Source organism: Miscanthus floridulus, chromosome 11 (assembly GCF_019320115.1).
Source record: "Miscanthus floridulus cultivar M001 chromosome 11, ASM1932011v1, whole genome shotgun sequence".
Lineage (NCBI taxonomy): Eukaryota > Viridiplantae > Streptophyta > Magnoliopsida > Poales > Poaceae > Miscanthus > Miscanthus floridulus.
The window spans coordinates 76,626,664-76,649,243 of NC_089590.1; the positions used below are offsets into that span (position 1 = coordinate 76,626,664).

Genomic DNA, 22,580 nt, shown 5'->3' on the forward strand with positions numbered 1-22,580 from the left:
CGGTCTCCACCACCTGCATCGCGGCGTACTGGAGCTGCACCACCGTGACGTCGGGCCGCGAGGCGGCAGGGTCCTCCTCCTCCCCCTCCACCTCCCCGGCTGCCGAGGAGCAGGACGGTGAGAGGCGGCGGCGACGCGACAGTGAGCCCGGTGAGGCCGTCGTTGCACCACTAGAGGCGGAACAGCCTCGGCGTGCTCACCGAGTTCGGCGAGTGCTAGAGTTGGCAGGCACGGGCTGGAGTTGCTCTCTCTCGTTCGCGTGGTGTGGTGATGATGGTGACCCACCATGACACGCTGTGGGCGAAGCTGCACGAGCTGGAGCTGTAGCTCGCGGCGTACAAGCTTCTGCGTGCCGCGCGCGGGGACGGGAATGACGCGGGTTTCGCTTTCGCGGACAGGGCCGAGACGCTGGGGGCGGCAGCACCTGTCGCGGCAGGCAGTACGACGCCTACATGCGCCGGCGCGACGCCAGGCGCGTGGCCGCGTCGGCCGAGCAGCAGCAGCAACCGGCGAATAATAAGGCTCAACAACCTCGGGGCGTGCACGCCGCGGGGGCGGGACGCACCACGCCGATGAGCCCGCGTAGTGCGCTCCGGTGCGCGGCTCGCGACACGCAGGAGGCGGGCGCCACGCCGCGGCTGGTCATCACCCCGGCGAAGAGGACATCGGCCGTGTCGTCCATCCCGAGCACCCCGAGAAAGGAAGTCGCCGGCGCGGCGCTGCCAAGGAGCACGACGGTGAGAGGCGGCGGCGGCGCGATAGGGAGCCCGGCGAGGCCGTCGTCGCACCACCAGAGGCGGAACAGCCTCGGCGTGCTCGCCGAGTGCGCCACGCCGAGGCCGTTCCTAAAACGTGGCACGGGCACCGGCGGCGCGGCCGCGCCGGCCAGGCTGCGGACGACGCGGGTGCACAACCTGCCGACCCTTGACGTGGCCATCACCCCGAGGCCGCTGCCCCAGCAGCAGCAGGAGGAGGAGCTCGGCCACGCCCACACGCACACCCAGGCGCCACGCCACGTCCGGTCCGTGTCGGAGCTGCCGTTCGAGACGGCGGCGCTGGCCTCGCCGCAGGCGCGGGCGAGGAAGCGGTGGGGCAGCCCGAAGAGGCCAACGGCGATGTTCTCCGACTCGCACAGGGACCTGTCCAAGGGGCTCAAGAAGCTGCTGAGCTTTGTGAGGAAAGGCGGCAGGAGCAGTGGCAACGGCGCGGGGCGTGCGCTGCGCGGTGATGGACGCGAGGGGGTGGGGGTGGGAGAGTGACAGCATTTTGGTACTTATCAACAAAAACTGACATGGTCGATGAAGTCAACAAACGGATGGATGGCTAAAATGGACGGAAGTGCCATATACGAAAGAAATTTTCAAGTTGATGCTAGATAAGAAAGTTCAAAATTTCTAGTGCTAAATACGGAAGAGTGATTTGTTTCAGTGCCAAATACAGAATTCTCTCTAACTTTAATCGACTAAACTTTAGACTATAAAATCCAAACATTGTCTAATAAACTTCATTTGCTATCAATCATTTTTAAAGGGTGCAACAAGATGCACACAATCCACACACTTCACACAAAGACCACATGCATACACGACTGTGCGTTCGTGTATACACAAAGAAAAAAATTAGGAGGCTCTAGCCTTCGATGTGCTGTGAATTAGCATGCAAATAAGAATCCCTATAATAAGCTCTATTATCGCTTTTTTAGCAACACCACCATCTTTATTCAACTAGGAGGATTGTACATGTTATAAACACCATCAGATGGACTCAAGAACCACACATGTCGCCTAACCTCGGCATGAATCGAACTACAAGCTATCCTATGATCATCGGTGTTATACTCTCTATGCTCATGTACAAATTCAAACTTCTAAAAGTTTCCGTCCTTGCATTGATCTTCCAGATAATTTGCCCATAGATTCTAAAATTGCCTTATTTTTTTAATAACAAGAGAGACTGCCTTTTGAATGCTCTTCACCGCGTTTAGAATGTCGCTAGAACTAGAAGCTATCAACTCGCAAGTCTTCGAGCGAGAGCCATCCCTTCTCTATGAGCGATGGACTCCTCTCTCCGCGAACTGGGCTTTGCTTTAGCTTTCAACCTTTCGGGCCTGTTTGATAGGGCTCTGGCTCCTTCAGAAACAGCTCCGGCTCTAGCTTCTCTGAAAAAGTGGCTTCTCTGAAGAAGCCGAAATACTTTTAGAAAACATTTGACAAAACAGCTCCTCCTGTTCTTTTAAAATGGATGAGATATATCAAATGACCAAAATACCCCTACCTATTATTTGATTTGGTTGTACACATGAGAAATTAAAATGTAGCTAATTTGGAAAGAACAACAGCAGCCATCTTGATGTACTCAGCCTGGAACATTTGGAAAGAGCGTAACCGGAGAACCTTCGAGGACAACGCGGACGCCGGCTCATGATAAAAAAAAGAGCTGGGCCTCTTCAGTACACCGGGGAAAATACAGTTACCACCATGAATCCTTTCTTTTATGCTACCTGTCTTTTGAGCTTGAGTGGTTTAGCTATGTAATAACCTGCTCCTGCTGATTATTCAAAAAAAATGTAGCTAATTGACAATATTACATCAATTACTCATAATATTGATCATGGTCAAAGTACCGTATTTGAATTATTTTTAAGACAAAAATAAGGCTAACCAGTACCGTTTTGGGCCAAGGCCCATACGGCCTGCAGCTGCAAACCTCCTTCTGCTGCCTTCCCTGAACACCGCACGCCGCCGCAGCGCCGCTCGTAAGAATGTCGCCCTGGCCGCCGCTGCATGCACCTGGATGCTTGCACCATCGCTCGCCCTCGGCCACGCCGCCGCGTGCTCGCACAGCGCAGGCGCCCGCGCCGGTGCTCGCACGCTTCGCCCGACGGTGAAGCACCACGCCGGCGTCGGTTTCGTCTTGTACCCGGGCAAAGCGCATGCAGAGAAGGGCAACAGCGTCCATACGTCTCCGACCATCAAGCGGAGCCGCGAGAAGCCTGAAATCGTGGCTCCTCCTTCCTAGTGCAAAAGGGCTCCGGCTTTCCCAGATGCTCCCCCGGTGATGGTAGACAGTGGTGTTTGGTATGGCTCCTTCAGGAGCCGGAGCCCCTCCGGGAGCCATACCAAACAGGCACTTCATCTATTGGGCTGGGCTACTCATGTGGGTGGAGGACTGCCGTTGGATGAAGATTGGGTGGCAGATCGGTGTCAGAGAATCCGTGAGCCGGCCGCGCGCCCTCCAGACGACGCCGGCCGCCACCCCTGCCCCCCCAACCCTTCCTCTCCCATCGACGGCCGCCCCGGCTCACCCCTTCATCTCCCCACGCCGGCCATACTCTAGGCCGACCTCCCTCCTCGCCGCCGCTAGCCACGGCGATCACAACGCCAACTCCCGACATCCTCGGCGAGCGCCAGTCCGGCCAGGACGTCCGCACGCAGAACGGTAACCGCTCCCACCCCTCTCTTGCCACCAGATTCCACGGCGGCGTGCGGGGGTTTGTGAGATCTAGTGGCCCGAGTAGCCATTTGACTGCGCACTGGTTTAGTTACTGTTTTTGCTTGTTTGATCGCAGTGATGGCGTGCGGGGCGGTAGCCAACATCGTCAAACCATCGCTCGGCCCCGTCGGTCTCGACAAGGTATGTGTACCTTCCACTCTGATCTATATTTAGGTTATGTTTGGCAGTACCGTATTCGTTTTCAGGTGTAAACCATCTCTGCCTGTAATTTGCTTTGCTGCGCACACTGCACAAAGATACTGTCGCTATCTTTTACACTTGGAAAATGTTGTTTGGGTAAAATGCTTCCGCTTGCTGCTTGCATGGTTGCATCTGTGCTGTGCTTGCATCTCAAAAGCACAAAATCATTTTCTAAGCAGGTTGCATTGCAGTTGCGACACGTCTCACCATCAAATTTAGATTAAACATAGATTAAAATACAAAATTCTGTAAGCACAAAACACACATCAGATATAGGAACTTATCATCAGTAACTAGGCATGTCACTGCTCAAGTTCAGAAACAAGTGCCATCACCCATCCGAGAAAGTACAGGGTTGCTTTAGACCAAATGACACCTCAGAATCTCAGATCAGTTTGCAACTGCTGCAAGTCTGAACCACCAAGTTCAAATATAAAAATATAGCCAACAATAAGCACAACTCTTACACAAGGAAACAACATAAGTTAGATGCCGACCAGAGAATAATACTTGAATAGAACTTCTCCAAAGATCACACAAGGTCATAATCTTGCAAGATCGTCACATGTTTTGCAGCCACTAACCTGCAACGCAGAGCTATAAATTTGAGTGTGAAAATTGCAAATAAACAATAAATTTCATAGAGATTGCAGTCCATCCAAATAAGAATAGATGGATGGACAATAGACAAAGTTTTGCTAGGCGCTAGGCGAAATCTAGGCGATGACCCTTAGCCTAGCGACTAGTCCAGCCTAGGCCAGCCTAGGCGATGCTAGGCGTTTTTCTAGGCGTTTTGCCAATTTATATTTATATATCAATATATAATATATACAATTATAGGCTTATAGCACAAATCATGAATAATTTAGATAAAAAATAGGGAAGGACCAGTAGACATACCTTAGGTCCTTTGTCCTTAGTTGCAGTTGATACATAGCTCTTTTAGTTGCAGTTGATACATACCTGTTATAGGCTTATAGCTTCAAAATAGTAGTTGCTGATCACTGAATTCCCTGCAGCACTGCTGCAATAGAAGTGGACAACACTTTTAGATGCAATTGGGCATCAATACAAGTGATACAAAAAATAGGAAATAGCAAGTTAGGTACTTATCTGAGGTCTGAGCCTTCTCCCATCCATTATCAGCATTTCAGCAGCATAGGATAGCCTTTTGAAATCACAAACATGAAGGGACAGCAGGCAGCAACATAGAATATAAAATGGATAGTAGACTAGCAGTACATTACATCACATGATTGATGATTCTCAGTTCTCACAACACAAAACACAAGCACACATCAGGAGTTCTAAGTTCATAAGTTAAAGATACATGGATGCATAATAAAAGCTAAAACATGACATGAAGGCATGAAGCTGTCTCACACTTCTTCAGTAGGGTTCATCCATCACATAGTCATCCTCATCTTCATCAAACTCTTCTTCTTCGGACTCAAACTCTTCTTCATAGAGCTCTCTCACCCTTGCACTTCTACGTAGCTCTAGTTGTTCTTCTGCTCCCACTGCTTCTCCAAGCACAGACCAAGGTATCCCTGTACCTTCCATGAGTTCTTCCTCATCTTCCTCATCTCTAAAGACAACTAATGCACAATCATCTCCATTCTCTTGGAGGAAACCTTGAGCTTCAGTTGTATCACTAGACAAGAGAACATCAGTAATTTTCTTTGACTTGATCTTTGCTCTCTTATTAATCAGCCTGTTGTTGAATTGAATGTAGACCAACTTGTTGAGGCGGTATGTAGTAAATCAGCTAAAAAAATCAGTCACACATCCTACAAATGATTCAGTCAAACAAAGATACATACAATCAGTCACACATCAGCTAAAAAAAAGTGCTAGCTTGAACCAACAGAAAATTCATGGTAAGTTGGTAACTGCTTGGTCAATTTGTTTATCAAATAAGAATCATCACTTCAGAGCACTCCTACCAAGTTCAGACTGCGGCATGTTGTCATTGCAGCATTCACTTGCTTAGTAGTGCGGATCTGATCAATACTCCTACCAAGCAGTTAGGGAACAGAGGAGAGGAGCAGGGAACAGAGGAGAGGAGCAGGGAACAGAGGAGAGGAGCAAGAGAGGACCTTGGGCCTTGGGGCTTCAGCTTAGGGAGGCGACCGACGGGACCACGAGCTCGGCGCGGAAGAGCGCGGCCTGCGGGACCACGAGCTCGGCGGGGAGGAGCGCGACCGACGGTACCACGAGCTTGGCGGGGAGGAGCGCGGCCTGCGGGACCACCTACCCAGCGAGGAGGAGCGCAGCCGGCGGGAGCAGCTTCCCGGCGGGGTCGCAGGGAGGTGAGCGGCCGTCGGAGAGCTTCCCGGAAGCAAGCAGGCGCGTCCTTTTCCCCCTTCTCCCTCTTATCCTTCCCGCGCCCGAGCCTTCTCTTTCCCGCGCCCGAAGCCAGCTGCGTGCGCGCGGTCGCCCGCGGCGTCAATTTTTCGCGCGCTCGGTCGCCGCGACCGCCTCCGCGCCGCCTAGACCGCTTCAGCGCCGCCGAATCGACGCCGAGGCGCCGCCTTGCGCCGCCTAGGCGCTCCGCCCGCCTAGGGGTCCGCCTACCCCCGTAGGCCAGGCGGAACCCCTCGCCTTGCGATTAGTCGCGCCTAGGCGGGGATGAGGCGTCGCCTTTTCGAACATTGACAATAGAATAACCTATTCATTCCTTTGGTCAGCTACAAACCACAAAGTCTTGTTTCATAGCCTAGAAATGTTTTAAAAACCTAGGATGTGAAATGCTGAGCTCCTAAATTGATTGGTACAACTCGCAAAAGATGTGCAATGCAGTAATAAATTAATTAAAATGACCGTACTGCAATTTTCATTGATGCATCATGCATTATCTCATCCCAAATTGCATCTATCCCAACTTTCCAAGCCCAAGCATTACAATTCATAGACCTAATGGAATGGTATGGTCGGCTGAATACGTTTCTGTCTCTGCTAAGAATGTGCAGGAGGCCTTTCACCTGTTATGGGGTAGGAAACGGAACAAAGTGGAAGGTTGCTGCAAGCTAATATTTCAACTGATCAGAAGCTGGTTTTGTCGAAACCTTCAGCTGTGGAGAAAGCTGCAGATGGAAAGAGCTGAAATGATGGAGAAGGTCAAAGATGCACCTGATGTAACGAATCAATAGGACAAAAGGTGTGATCAGCATGTGAAAAAGAAAAAGAAAGAGAGACGGAAACAAGAGAACAAAAGATATTGAAAATGAGTGAAAGGATGTAGCTGCACAACTCTCTTCTGTGAAGCGAGAAGCCATAAATATTGAAAAGGCTGAAAGGCTCCATAAGGATGAGAAGATCAATGGCAAAACAACTGGCTCAGCGATCTTCAGTCAGTCCCATGACTGCTATGAGAATGACACACCTTCTAGGAAGTCACCTCACTCTGACTGCAAGTATCTTAGCCAGATATACAGCATTCCTGAATCACCTCAATTGATGTAATGGCGTAGGCAACAATCAGCACATGCAGTACAGGTTGCTGAAGAAAGGGGCGGAGTTAAAAGTGCAAGCACTCCTATAGACAATGAATGAGTTGGCAATGATCGGTTGCTCCTGCGAGCTCCATAGTGTGCTGTGTGTGCTTCTCTCATCCTATGTGGCCAAATCAAAAGTGTTGCTACATGTAATGGAACCAAGGTACAGATGGATAGGAATCAGATGATCCCCAGTTAGGCTGCAATGAATTTTTCTCTGCGTCAGATCTCTATAAATATGATACATGTAGCAAACAAATCATCTATTTTGTTCTCATCCCATCTATCTTGTCAGGAACTTCTAGTTTTTACAAAATGAATTATATTCTCCCAACAAATCAAAAGTAGCAACTTTGATGCCCAACTCCACTCCTGCCCAACTTACCTACAATGAATAGCAACCTTTCTCCTGCCCAATGATGATTAATTTGAAACATCGATCAACTAGCTAGTGCTATTGTTCTCAAACGAAAGGGCAAACAGAACAACTTTCCATGCTGTAGATGTGGCGCAAGACTAACTTCAAAAGAAGAGAAACACAAAGGAGATGGGTACCTGAATCAATTCGCGCCATGGATTTGTGCGCAGCTTCAGTCGATTTGCCGCTCGGCGGTCATGAATTCACTTCTCGCTGATGGCACCAGGAAACCCTTGGAGCCGTCTCCACCGGCGTGGGCGAGTAGCGAGAAGGGGTGGGTTGAGAGCGGGGGGGGGGGGGGGGGGGGGGGGGTATGTCGCCGATTTGGATCGGAAAAAATGGCAGGCCTGTAACTTAAAGTGTTTCGGCCCGATTACCGGGCTTCCAAACAGGCCCTGAGTGTTTTCTTTACATATCTCACCCGCAGCCTTTGGTGAATCCAAATTTTATGTTTGTATAAATTGCTGCATGGTCTGTATTACTAGAATTTTATTTCCGCTCTTCTAATTTTAGCTTACTGTGCTGAAGATGTTGTGGATTTGAAAACGTAGTTAGCTGGGTTATGCCTTACAACATATTGGCTGATTAGTTCATAGAATGTATTCAGTGTCATCACAATTTTAAAGAAAATTTCTAACAAACGTGGAAAAACACCCATACATAAGAGCATGAGTCTATGATGTATGCTCTGTACTCTAATCAGGAGAAACGAAAACTAATTCAGCACATTCTGCTTACAGATGCTAGTGGATGATATTGGTGATGTTACAATCACTAATGACGGAGCAACGATACTTAAGATGTTGGAAGTTGAGCACCCAGCTGCCAAGGTGATTTCTGTCAGCGAAGTCTGAAAAAAAATGTTTTTATTGCTTCTTTGTGTTTATATTCTTTTTTATATCAATTTCTAGGTTCTTGTTGAGCTGGCTGAGCTCCAAGACCGTGAAGTAGGAGATGGAACAACTTCAGTTGTAATCATTGCAGCGGAGTTGCTCAAGGTAATTAATGTTCCGCTTTTCTCACAATTGTGAATTGCCATACCAGTTTTTGGATGCACATGCACTAACATAGTTTTGTTTCTTATTGTCAGAGAGGCAATGATCTTGTGAAGAATTAAGATCCATCCAACTTCTATAATCAGTGGCTACAGGGTGCGTTTTCAAGTCTCGTTGTAGCTGTAGTAACATTTGCATTTTAGATCATTTCAGTAGCAAGATGACTCTACCTTACCTTTCTGGCATGCTTTTCTTAGCTTGCTATGCGTGAAGCCTGCAAATATGTTGAGGAAAAGTTGGCAGTCAAGGTAAGAGAATGTTGTCTTTTGAGGAAATACTGGAAGAATGCTGCCTCATTCCATGCTTATTGCCATACTGATTTGAATAGTCATCTACACTTTCAGGTTGACAAACTTGGAAAAGACTCCCTTATCAACTCTGCAAAAACTAGCATGTCTTCAAAGTTGATTAATAGTGACAGTGAATTATTTGCAACTCTGGTATGATCTAATGTTCTATTGTCATTTTGTCTTTAGGTTACCTAGAACTAGGTGATCCTTTGGTTGGTTCGTTTAGCCCTGTTGTTTTGTATACACAGGGTATTGCTTTTGGTTTGCATGCGTGAGTGTGGATACTAACTGTAAAGTCCTTTGGAACTTGATTTTAGTTGTAGGTTTGTTTTAATTGTATTTATTTAATGTTTAGTAAATAATGTCTTTACTGGTGCTCTGATTTGTGCTTTTATAGTTCTGTAGAGATCTTTAATTATGTTCTGTTGTGTTTTCTAACTGACAGTTTGTTTATCCCAGGAGCTTACTATTGGGGTTTGAACTATCTTTCTGTTAGCATTGCTTTAAACAATCTGATGTAAACTTGTCCTGACATTGGTTTCTTAGGTTGTTGTGGCAGTTCAAGCTGTGAAGACTACAAATGCCAAGGGAGAAGTGAAATATCCAATCAAGGTCAGTCAAAAACATTTGGTTCTAACACTGCTCCACTAAATCTATTCTACCATGAGGATTTACTTTATGTTCATAAGGCATCTCTATGGTTTCCTTTTTGATCCATTCACTTCCCACTCTTACTACTACTACTTTGTACTGGTCCTTGTTGCCTATATCTCTGTTTGGATAATGTCCTGCAATAATATTCAACTTCATGTTACACACAACCAGGGCAGGTACTGCCTGGGCAGTACACCCCACCCCCAGCGTGTGTACCTCAAGTAAATCTATACGTGCATTATTGCTGAAAGGCAGCTAGTTAGGTAGACTGAAGCACATCAGCGTGTAGCCTACAAAACATAAGAGGTACAAAGCGCACCCATCTTCTTGTCCTGGCTCTGCCCTTGCCTACAACAACAGCCACCTAACACCGTCTTTAATATCTTTGGACCCCTAGGTGGCTGTTGCCACGCTGATGAGTGATGACTATAGATCAATGTCTTTGATGATGGGCTGCTCAGTGCATGGGCAACAACTTCTAAAACATGGATTAATGTTCTCTTTAATCTCCTTGGTTTTGTGTTAACTATTCTTATCATTGGGTTTTTTCTTAAATTTAGCTTGTAACTATGGTATTCTTATCTGATCTGCAGAGCATCAATATTTTGAAAGCTCATGGTAAAAGCACCAAGGATAGTTACCTGCTGAATGGCTATGCACTAAACACAGGCCGTGCAGCTCAAGGAATGCCTATTAGAGTAACTCCTGCTAGAATTGCTTGTCTTGATTTTAACCTTCAGAAGACAAAAATGCAACTTGGTGTCCAAGTTCTCGTAACTGATCCTAGGGAACTCGAGAAGATTCGTCAGAGGTATTTGCAATTCTGTGTTCTGATACTTTACAATTCCTTTGTTTATTTCTGATAGAATCAGCACTGTGAACACACAATCTATATATCTTCTTGAATGTTACTTGTTTCTAATTTGTTAGGCAAGATCTCTACCTGTTTTTTTTTGACTAGCAATTCATTGATTCATTCTATTTTGAGGTCTCAAATGGTGATCCCTATTACTTGCTCTTTTTGTCAGCGAATCTGACATAACAAAGGAGCGAATTGAGAAAATTCTCAAGGCTGGAGCTAATGTTGTGTTGACCACTAAGGGAATTGACGATATGTCCTTGAAGGTATGTTTTTCATTATTTAGGCAGAAGTGATTCTGTTGTATTTCCTATTTATAGTTGTCTGGCACCATATTTTTTTTAATTGCTCTGGTTAGATTTCCAACAGAATGGCACATTTTGCATTCGTAGTAGTAATTTTGGATGTCTGATGCATTATCCTTTTGCATGACAATGTAGTATGTTTCACTTAACTAATTCTTGTAAAACTTACCAGAGTTTCACTTCCATATTTCTGTCTTCTTGCTTTCCTTGGTTCATGTGATTTTTGAGATCTCAAAATGAAGCTTCTCTTCCATGATTTAAATTGATTCTGATGATGCCATTTTAACATCTATTAAGAATTTCTGATCTTTCTATGTTTGTACGTAGACATCTCATTCTGATATGATGTCAAACATATTTCAGTACTTTGTTGAGGCTGGAACAATTGCAGTAAGGCGTGTGCGCAAGGAAGATTTGCGCCATGTTGCCAAAGCCAACTATGGTATGCTTATACATGACAAAAATTGGAAAAAAAAATACTGGCAGAACTTCTATTCTTGAGGTTCTGTAGAAGTAATGCAGAAGATTCTATTTAACTAAAATCTTGATGCTGTTTGGCTGTGCATTATTAGTATTATAGGTGGCTTAATAAGTGAACCTTTCAGGTGACTACTTTTGCGGACATGGAAGGTGAAGAAACATTTGATTCATCATTCCTTGGACATGCTGATGAAGTTGTGGAGGAAAGGATTGCTGACGATGATGTTATTCTGGTGAAAGGCACAAAGAAGTGAAGAACACTAGTGCGGTTTGTACCTTTTCCGGACCAATTTTATGCAAGTTTGCTATAAGAGACAAATTTAATTTGGAGATAATTACATAGTGCTTGGTTTTCTATTGTGCAGGTTTCCATAATACTTAGAGGCGCAAATGACTTCATGCTTGATGAGATTGACCGGTCCTTGCATGATGCTTTGTGCATTGTGAAGAGAACCCTGGAATCAAATATGGTAATTCTTTTTGCTTCCATTCTTTTATGTGTTGGATTGGATACCTGCAACTGAATTAGTGAACGCTTAGTGACAACTTTCACTGTTCTTCTATGGCTTTTGCATTGAGGACTTTACATGCCTGGAGAAAGCTTACAGTTCAAAATACAATTTGCTTTTATTTGAGTGGAAATACTAATTGTTAGTATCATTGATGGTGCTAGTGTCTTCAACATGTTTGTATTGGCTATGTAGGTTGTTGCTGGCGGTGGTGCAGTTGAAGCTGCGTTGTCAGTTTACTTGGAGAACCTTGCAACGACCCTGGGATCTCGGGAACAATTGGCAATTGCTGAATCTTTGTTAACCATACCAAAGGTTTTGATCTGTTCTATTTTACTTACATTTACCTTTTTCACCAATCAACATAGCATATTAATGACCTGACCTTGCACCAACAGGTACTCTCTGTTAATGCTGCAAAAGATGCAACTGAGCTTGTAGCAAAGCTTAGGGCATATCATCATACTGCTCAAACAAAAGCCGATAAGCAACATTATTCAAGGTAATGAACTAATGACATAATATGTCTTCAGTTTATTTGATCAATAGAGTCCTGATTCTTGTGTTTCATTTCTAAAGTTCTGTGGAAGCATGTTTCTTTCTATTTCCTTTGAAAGTTTTCTAGGTATGCTATTATGTACTATTTAGCCTGCCATTAGGAAAAAAAATGTCCTTCCTCGATATTTGTGTGGCTAAACAATATCATCTCACTGTCTTGTGCTGTGCTAAGCTCCCTAAAGATCCTTACATTGAACTTTGTTTTATAATTATCATCAACATGCTAAACTTTTTTCACTTCGACGAATTTTAGAAACCTCGTATAATTCTTTTTTCCGTAAGTGGTTCTAGGTGTGATTTACTTCTGCTACCTGTGCTGTGATTGCCATTAAGTTTACTTCCTTGGTGTGCAGTATGGGTCTTGACCTCTCTAAAGGTATCATTCGCAACAACCTTGAGTATGGAGTGATAGAGCCATCGATGAGCAAAGTAAAGATTATTCAGGTTGGGCCTCTTGTTTCTTTTTCGTCATGGTATTTGTGATGTATGAGTTCTGTTCCATCACCTTTTACGTTCCTGTTGCAGTTTGCCACCGAGGCTGCCATTACTATCCTGAGGATTGACGACATGATCAAGCTTACTAAGGAAGAGGGTAACGAAGAAGAGTAAGCAGCCCAGCTGTAGGAGGTAGACGGGTAGTGGACTCTTGTGTGATGGTTGTCATAGCGTTTAACATTTGATTTTCATTTTTCGTTTAGCCCTTGCTTAGCTGTGGACATTCGTATAGTATAGGGGTGCTGTAGTAAAACCGAGAATGGATGTGTATCAGTCTATCCCTGTAAGCTGACGTTATTTAAAGGACAGCTCACGAATGGATCAAAAAATTTTGAATATTGGGGCCAAAATAGTTCTAAGTTGTAAACTATATGCTGGTTGGCGCGTTAGCGTCAGGCCACACCATGCCTAGGAAGGAAATTGAGGTGCTGTTTCACGCGCTGAGGTTGGCTACTGTAGATTAGCTTCCTGTCTTACTGGCTGGTATCATTGTGACGCGCGATAGGGGCCCGGGTGGCCGGCCGGTCTCGGTGGAGCTGCAGCTGGTTCGCTCGTGCTCGTTGGCTTTTCTGTTGACTGGGAAGTGGGAACTTATGCGGAACACTGAACAAATTCAGTACAACGAAAATCAATGCCTGCTCGGAGTTTTATAGCGCTAGTATATTTGTTGCGAACAAGCCAAAATTCTGTGGTACCGTAGTTTACAAAAGAAGCCGGCGCAGTAGCATATTTAAGTTGCAGAAAAAACAGAGGCTTCAGGTTTCAACCGTGTTATAAAGACAACTGGACGGCGCTATTTTCGCAGCATACTTGCATATGCAGATCCATCAGGACCGTATACGGGGAACAAACGAACAAGCAGTTCATCGAAGGATTCTATAGTTAACTAATGAACCACCTAAAGATGATATGTGAATTTATAGCGACGAGTGTAAGTGCATGTACGCGTATTGTGCATATATAAGAAATATAATATGCACAAAAGTTCACTAAGGACTTTCGTGCCAGCATTGGTGAGGCAATTCTTGTCCTGTTCGCTTGGCTGATAAGTCATGACTAAAAGTACTGTTAGACTGATTTGTTGCGAGAGAAAAATACTGTTCGTTGGTTAAAAAAAATACGGCTTATAAGTAAGCGAACAGGACGTCTAGTTTCTCAGTCTTTCAAATCCACGCGATTTATTGATTGGTCCCTCGTATTAATATTGTATTGCGTTAGAGGTTATACAATATACCCTTAACTTGAATAAGACAATATAATTTGTTGTTGTTCGATTCACCTGGATAAGAAATCATATAATCTTACACAGTGATTTTGGTTGGGCTATAGAGCGGGTGCAGGAGTGAGGGTGCATAACTGGATACGTAGGACGTGTTTGCTGGACAAGGGTGGCTCATGTGGCTGGCCATGCTCATCTGGTGCAACAACTCCTGTTTGATTGCCTGTACGAAACTAAGCCAGACTGAGGGTGGGATGTTGCACAAATGAATTTGGCTCTCTTGCATCAACCCATGGGTAGAGTTACCCCTGCCATTTGCACAAACACCTTGCATACATGGTAGCGCAGCTCTGCTCTTCCCCATGTGAGGACGAGGAGGGAGAGATGTTGCTGCTAGGATTAGCCACGGGCTGCTCCTTCCTCGCCGTCGCCGGACGTGAGGACCACGAGGTGGCCGTCCGGCTTCATAATCTATGCCGCCTCGGTGGCGAGGTCGGCCTGGCGTTTGGAGGAGTCGAGGGCGCGTTCGGCGAAGATGAAGTCGACGGAGGAGTTCGGGAAGGGGAGTTGGTGGTCGCTTCCCGCCTGCCTAGAGGGGAGGGGACCGCTTCTTGGCGACCGCGACGGCGCCGAACACGCCGAGCTCCCGCAGCACCATCGCCTCCTGGGCACCGCCGAGGCAGACGGCGTGGGAGGACGCGGAGAGCATGCCGTCAGCGAGGTGTCTTCGGAGGACGGCGGCATGGTGGTCCACGGCTCGCCTCCACTCGCGACTGCGCCACGCATCCGGTGACCTGACGGCCGCCTGGGCGTGAGTCCTCCTGGCCACGGCGAATTAGGCCTGATTTCAGCGGAAGCTCCTCCGCCTTCAGGGAGCTCTGTCGGGAAGCAGCGTCGGGCACTGCCCATGGAGGTGGGGAGATGGATTCGCCGTCGGGTAGCTGACGCAGGACGGCGGCGCTGCCCATGGCAAGTGGCAAGGTGGGGAGGGGGCGAGGGCTTTGACAGCCTTGTAACTTCGCCCTGTACAGCTTTTCTTTTATTTAATGAAAATACAAAAAAAAAAAGGTTGGGATCTTCCCTGCCGGATTGAGGGGAACCAGAGGTGACAGTAACAGCCCCTCGTAAGCCTGGGCGTTCGGGTTACCCGATTTTTTTGGGTCGGGTAATTCGGATAATGAAAATTGCTACCCGATATTACCTCCGAAAAAACACTACCCGCAAATTCGGGTACCCGATAATTCGGGTTCGGGTTCGGGTATTACTCGATATACCCAAATTTACAGAAAACAACAAACTACACTAAATTTCAGTAGCAATCTATACATAATTTCAGCAGCAATTTGTATAGAATTTCAATAGCAATTTGTAGAGAATAATATATTACAGTCACTCATTCAAATAGAGAGAATTATATTCTAATAAAGTGATAAGTTAAATGGTTCAGCTAACAACACATGATAAATACAAAGACAAAAACAAATCTTTGGGTAGTTCGGGTAGTTTGGGTACCCGGGGATATTACCCGAATTACCCAAACTAATTTCGGGTAATCAAAATCGCTATCCGAATTTGGGATCGGGTACCTCGGGTTTGGGTAATTCGGATCCAGGTTCGGGTAATTCAGGTACGGGTAATGGGTATCGGGTATTTTGCCCAGACTTAGCCCCTCGTGGCTGCAGCGAGGCTGGCTCCGGAGAAACGAGAATAATTTTCCTTCCTCCGGATGGGAGCATCTTCGCTGCTTCGACGACCGTGTGGGGCTGGCTCGTGGGCTCGTCCAGCAATCAAACAGTCCAAGTTGCACCCCTGGGGCACGGTGGTTCGGCAAACAAACGCATCCATAATATTTGGCCGAATAGTGGAATGCAGTTTGTAGCATTCAAATTTCGTACTCAAATATAAAGAATTCTAGGATACATAAATCAGTTTTGCATTAAATACTTTTTATTTATCAATCAGTCACCATTAATCATGTTGATGATAGCATCTGATTAGAAAATAAAAAGTTAGGCATATGCTAATCTATTCTAAAATTTTTAAAATGCATTATATTATAGGACAAATGGAGTAGACTTATACCAGTAACCAAACAGGAACAACCAATAACCAAACAGGAACGGATTGTTCTAGGGCTGGATAAAGGGTTATATAGACAATCATTTAGACCCGATACATGTAGTACACTATAGTACGAACAATGATGAGATCAGTAGCAAGTCACCTTTTGACAAACGCAGCACATATTTAATAAATCAAAACAATAACAATTTGCCCAAATGTCTAAGCGTACCAGTTCAACTTCTTGAATTGTAACACATTACACATGCTCAACCGACGCGAACTACCTTGTGTTATTTGTTTATCCAAGACTCAAGAATTGACCGCAGCATATGAGGTTGTGAGCGCTCACACCCGTAAGGACAAACAATTTGCCACGTTCATTCCCGATACTGCATGTGCACGTAATTTTTAAGTCGTGACCCCTAAACCATCCTACTACTACTACATATAACACCCAAATCGAGCTTAAGAGACCACAAAACAAGCCTAGCTCCACTACGCATCGATACAGTTAGCTAGGACTAGGAATAAGTCTCGCCCTCTCAACAAGGAGGAGATAATCAATGGTTACTCCAGTTACATTCCGAGATGCCGTATTCGCGGTGCTGCCAATCCTGACACTTCTTGTAAGCCCCGTTCCCTGCTATGGGCATCCGAGGTCCATGTCTCTTCGCAACCACACTACCAGCCGGTACACCTCAACGCCAGCCAGAGCCGCCGTCCGATGGTACTCCGGCGGCGCGACGTGGTACGGGAGCCCTTACGGCGCCGGCAGCGACGGTAAGTATCACATTGATCAATATGTAATGCAGTGAATCGTAGCAGTCCTGGACTAGAAGAAATCATATTAAATAAACTTAATCCTGCAACTGAATGTTGATGATCTCGTTGCATCCAGGCGGTGCGTGCGGTTATCAAGGCACCGTCAGCCAACGCCCGTTCTCGTCGATGATCGCCGCCGGCGGTCCTTCCCTTTTCAAGAACGGCAATGGCTGCGGCGCATGCTATCAGGTTAGTACTTGTGACTTGCGAAGTGTTGTGTGGCGTGTAGTGCGTACGTACATTCGTCTTCTTAATTAACCACTGATACAAGTGTTGTCTGTACTGCTGTACGAATACGAAGATCAAGTGCACCGGCAACAAAGTCTGCTCCGGGTGGCCAGTGACTGTTACTATCACCGACTCCTGCCCCGGTGGGGTCTGCCTCGCCAGGACGGCGCACTTTGACATGAGTGGCACGGCCTTTGGCGCCATGGCCAACCGCGGGATGGCGGACCGCCTCCGCGCCACTGGAATCCTCAAGATCCAATACAGGAGGTGCTGTTGAGTTTGAAGTTTTAACTGACCATTCTAGTGAAATTAAGCTGTGCACGCGTGTGACGATCGAAGCTACTACCTTTATTCTCGCAGGGTGTCGTGCAACTACAATGGCATGGGAATTGCCTTCAAAGTGGACCGGGGCTCCAACCCGTTCTACCTCGCCGTGCTGATCCAGTACCAGAACGGCGACGGTGACCTCGCCGCGGTGCACATCATGCAGCAGGGCGCCGCGTGGGCGCCGATGCAGCACTCGTGGGGCGCCATGTGGCGCACCAACTCGAACACCGGCAAGCCGCTGCGCGCCCCATTCTCGGTCCGACTCATCTCCGGCTCCGGCAAGGTGCTCGTCGTCGGGAACGCCATCCCCGCCGGTTGGCGCGCCGGTATGACATACTGGTCAACGGTGAACTACGCCACCTAATAAGCCATTGGTGTAGAGGGATTAGGTTAATGCTGCGGCAATTGTCAAAAGTAATTGGTCACGTGTGTGCCTGAAATTCCAGACTTTGTAAATTTTCTTCCCCTGTAGCCTATAGCCGGTATGGCCATTTGCACTTCTCCGGTCGTTGGTGCAGTGTCAGTCTTATTTGATAACAAGTGCAGCTCGGCGGTAGGGGTCTTGGAAGGCATCAAGCAGCATCTATAAATCTTGTTATAAATCTACAGTAGCAGCTTTCTTGTAATCTTTTTATTTTCGGGATGCTGGCTCTCGGACGTCCCGAGCCCGCGCCTGCTCCCTAAAGCACGCCTCTCCGTTTCCCGCGCCATCTCCATTTCCCTACGCCCGCATCGCCTGGACACCTCGCTCTGCCCGTACCGTCTGCTCGCATACGGGGACCGCCCGCTTCTGCTCTATCGCACAGCGGGCACCGCCTGCAGCTGCACCCGCTTCCTGTGCCTGCTTCATATCGCGCTCGCACCCCCGCCTACGGATGTGCACCGCGTGACTCCGGCCATCTCATCCAACACTTAAACATGAAAACACTTGCAACATGAAACACTTGCTGCAACATATGTCTGAAACAGCTGAAACATTTGGAACATACGTTTGCCACATATGTGTGAAATATATGCAACATTCAAATAAAACACTTGCAACATACATATAAGATAGATGAAACATTTTGAACAAATGCTTGCAACATAAGTGTGTAGCCATTGCAACATGTGCAACATCTGGATCTACTTTTGTAACATCCATATATGAAACACCAGCAACATACCTCTGAAACACTTGAAACGTACTTTTGCAACATGCGCTTCTTCCTGTTGTGGTGTCTTCGTCTGCCCGCGGGAGACGATGTCCCGGTCGGCGACTACCTTCTCCTGGTGGCGCCGGGATGGTGGTGGCGCGGTGCACGCCATGGCTGCGACGGCGAGCGCAGAGTGGGGCGCAGTGGTGGATGGCCGCAACGGGCTAGCGTGTGAGTGCGACATAGTGCAGGATGGGGCATGCAGCGAGGGATGGCCATGGCGGCGAGAATGAGTGGGGCGGCGCGCTACGGCGCAGGTCGAGGGCCCGCAGAGGGGATGGCCACGGCGGCGAGGCGGAGTGGGGCGGCTGCACGGCCCACGACAGACGAGCGCAGAGTTGGGAGATATTTTTGAGAGAGAGATGGAGAAGACGTAAAGAGCAGGTAGACCTATTGGGCCGGTAGTGCGCAGGCCCAGGAAAGTGGTGTCATGACGGATGGACAACCTAACCCAAGCATTACAATTTTTTTTTTCGTCTTCTTTTTCTATAGTGGCTTTTGGTTCTCTCACTGACTATAATTCAGATTAGTATGGCATAACCTGCAACTTATCACTCCAGTCTAGTTCCTTTTCTCCTTAATGCATTGGCAGGGCTCCTGCCTTGGCTTTAAAAAAAATCAAAAGATGTTCTCTCTGCACCACAGAGTTACAAAGTTGGGTGACAATAAAAGTAAGTTAATATTGTTTACATGAATTGTGCAGGCACCAGACGTGTCCGAGGCACCACCGGACCGGTGCACCGAACACAAGTGGACTGGTTGTTCACTGCTATTCTTTGAGCGGGCACACAAGCAAGTCCGGTGTGCCCCGGACTCCACCCCACCAGACTGAACGTCCAAAGAGGATGTCTTTGGGGTTTTCAGGCGTTGAACTCGGCGGACGTGTCCGGTGTGGCACCAGAAGCCACACCGGATTGGGGTTCCAAAGACGGTGTTTTTGGGACTTCTCGAGCTGACACACACAGAACATGTTCGGGATGTCTGACAAAGGGTAACGACTATGTTTTCGCCCGTTTGAAATTAGTCGTTGGTGAGTCCGATGCACAGGTCCACTGTGCCACCGGACAAGTCCGGTGCACCCGCAGACTGTGTGTGTAAAAGGGGTAACGGTTGGTTTTGTTGGTGGACTTATAAATAGCCCTTGTGGCAGACCTTGGCCTCCCTCTTGCAACCCCAACACTCGTGCACATACTCTAGAGCTGAGAAACACGTACTCTCCCAACTCCTCTCTTGACTTGGTGTTCATCTTTGTGAGAGGATTGGAGTGACCTAGTGCATTGCATATGAGATTTTGCACTTGGTGGCACTAAGTGGTCTTTCTGACTCAGGATTTCTTGTTACTCTTGGTGATTGCCGTCACTTAGCTGATTTAGTGCTTGTGGTGGACCATGGAAGGTGCTCTCTCGGTGATTGTTGCCGCCTCCGGTCATTGGCTATTGTGAGGGGCTTTGTACTCATGCCCGTGGGAGATTCGCAAAGTGTAACTCTAGGTGAACCTTGGATCTACCTCAACGAGGATGTCGGTTGCCGGCAAGCAATCGAACCTCGGGAAAAAATCCATTGTGTCACTTGCGTTCCTTGGTTCGTTCTCTTAGCACATGCAATTACAATTCATATCTTGTGCTTGTGTTGTGCTAGTGTAGCCTAGTTCTCTTGTTAGTAACTTTGTTACCTTGCTCCTAGCTTGTTTAGTTGATAGTCTAGCACTAGTGAGTAGTGGAGTTGTTGCTCTCTTTTAGTTCTCTAGTTGCTAGGTGGTAGTTCTAGTTGCTCGCTTGTTCAAAATTTAATTAGTCTATTCACCCTCCTCTAGCCATGCATAGATCTTTCACTCGCCTCCACCCTTGAGCTTCACTCGGCGACTCGCTCGGCGAAGAGACGTCTGCAGCAATGCTCGGGGGCAGATCAGTGGGACGCAGTGGGAACTTTGGCGGCTCACGAGTACATGCTCCGAGCGAATCTGAACATGTTGATTAGGAGCTATGCAAAAACTGCAGGAAGGAGTTTGGAGCTTTTTCTTCAACATGGGAAACACAACTTGCAGGACGAGGGAGAAGAAGATGAGGTGCATGGGTTGGGCTCACGGCGTTCATCATCTGCTCCCTTGACATCGATGGCGAGGAGGATCCGCCAGTTGTAGCTGCATGGTCAAAAGGAAACAGATCATGCTCTTTGTGGAGAATCCTTACAAGGTGGTGTCGCCGGAGCAATGCACATTAGGAGAGGAGGAGGACCATGCAAATTGTCTTGTCATGCTCTCGTCGTCTAAGTCTAACAACGAATAGGCAACTGTTACTACAACAGATCATCGAGAGCCATGTGCCTCTGACAAGGAAGGTGATAGAGTGCCACCATTGTAACTGCAACCAATCTCTTTTTTCACACAGGCACAAGAGTCTATTAAGTTTCTACATCACTTTGAAAGTTCTATTAAGCTTTATTTATTCTGTATGCTAATTTGATTATTATTCCTCTATGTCCTTTCTAATTTAATGTTGTAGTGACTAGTCTAATGATATATGTTTAAGTTAGCTTAGAATTTATTCGTTTTTCTGAAATAATTAACTTGATCAATGGACTAAACTCTACCATTATTTTTTTGTTTATCCAACTTTATTACAATATTTTACCCAACAAATCTTTTTTTTTTTGTCTTTTGTTGTTTAATTAATTTGTGTCCAAAAATTTTCACCTACACTCCTACAGTGGCATTATTATTTGTTTCTTGTTGTTGTTTAGTTTTTCTTAGGTTAACTATTTTTAAATGAAAAGAACAAACCCCTTCTAATGCTTTGGATCTTGTTGGTCCTAGACCAAATAGGAGAGAGGAGATAGAGAGACAGAGAGGGATTGAGCAAATGGGTGATGGGCCAAAGTTCGTCTCCACCTTATCCTTCACCCCTTTTGTAGGAGAGGTGGGAGGTGGAGGTTCTCATCCCTTCCCCCAAGTGGGTTTATAAGTACAAATGGGTTTCTACAAATTACAACCATGTCCTAAACACTACAAATACACCCCCAAAAGTATCTCCTTAGCTATTTGGTTTTGGTCCGAGGTATAAGACCCAATAGCTTAATACAACTAAATGTGGCCCAATTACAATTCGGACACGATTGCGAGGATCGCCCTTTGCAACCTACACGTGTGTGCCTCGCAAAAAAAACCATCCCAAAAACCTTGTGGGAAAAAGGGCCTAGGGAAAAGAGCTCGCACATGACTCTAATATATACAATCGTCATGGGACACTTTCTCCATCGGCTTGCCCTCAGCAGAAAATTTCGCTCAAGCCTTTGTGACTTCGCGTTTGCTAATTGTTCTTTCGCATGGCCTTGAGATCTTGATAGCTTCTGTTCTTAACAGAGCCTCCACCAAAGTAGTTGAAGTAGGCGGAGTAGTCAATGTGGGCGATGTAGTTGTAGGTGATCATGACACATCTTTGAAGTCGGCGGAGAAGTCCCTCGCTGTTGGCATGGGCAGTATTCACGACATCAAAGTCGACGGCGAAGCCCCTCGTTAAAATGTTGGAGTCAATGCTGTCATTTTTTTGTTGCATTGATAAGACAAAGTGGAGATACTATTGGATGATGGACAATTAAGTCAAGTGCAGATTGGGTCTCCTTGAAGCTGTTTAATGCCACATTTTGCAAGCCGATGTGTATTTTTTACGATTATAAATATGCTTTTAGCTTTGATTTTCCTATGAAAATTTGGAATCTTTTGAATAGACTATATCTATGCCCGTGCGTTGCAACGGGAACAAAAATATTGTCAATGGGTAACATCTTATGGACCAACACCAAGTCGCCCAAGGAGTAGTATGGATGTTGCCTTAAGGAAAGTCAGTTTTTTATGAAAGTTGTAGAATTAGTGAACTCACAGGGCCAAAGCAACCAACAAAAGTATGTACCGAAGT

At 46.6% G+C, this 22,580-nt stretch overlaps 1 protein-coding gene and 2 pseudogenes across 1 annotated transcript; all 3 read left to right on the forward strand.

Annotated features, from left to right (window-relative positions):
* The first annotated feature begins 270 nt into the window (after positions 1 to 270).
* LOC136492241 (uncharacterized) lies at positions 271 to 1,259 on the forward strand (annotated as a pseudogene).
* A 1,987-nt stretch (positions 1,260 to 3,246) lies between these two features.
* LOC136493464 (T-complex protein 1 subunit alpha-like) lies at positions 3,247 to 13,204 on the forward strand (annotated as a pseudogene).
* Positions 13,205 to 16,659: 3,455 nt separating this feature from the next.
* Positions 16,660 to 17,837, forward strand: LOC136493465 (expansin-B5-like). Its single transcript, XM_066489551.1, has 4 exons — positions 16,660 to 16,876; positions 16,995 to 17,107; positions 17,220 to 17,413; positions 17,507 to 17,837. Exons 1-4 carry the CDS (start codon positions 16,660 to 16,662, stop codon positions 17,835 to 17,837), a joined length of 855 nt encoding a protein of 284 aa, XP_066345648.1.
* The last annotated feature ends 4,743 nt before the right edge of the window (positions 17,838 to 22,580 follow it).

What these genes read in the sequence shown, in the direction of transcription:
- LOC136493465 (XM_066489551.1), top strand. Translation starts at nt 16,660, where the DNA reads ATGGTTACTCCAGTTACATTCCGAGATGCCGTATTCGCGGTGCTGCCA. An exon ending in TTACGGCGCCGGCAGCGACG is followed by an intron (nt 16,877 to 16,994) that starts GTAAGTATCACA and finishes CGTTGCATCCAG; the next exon opens with GCGGTGCGTGCGGTTATCAA. An exon ending in GCTGCGGCGCATGCTATCAG is followed by an intron (nt 17,108 to 17,219) that starts GTTAGTACTTGT and finishes ACGAATACGAAG; the next exon opens with ATCAAGTGCACCGGCAACAA.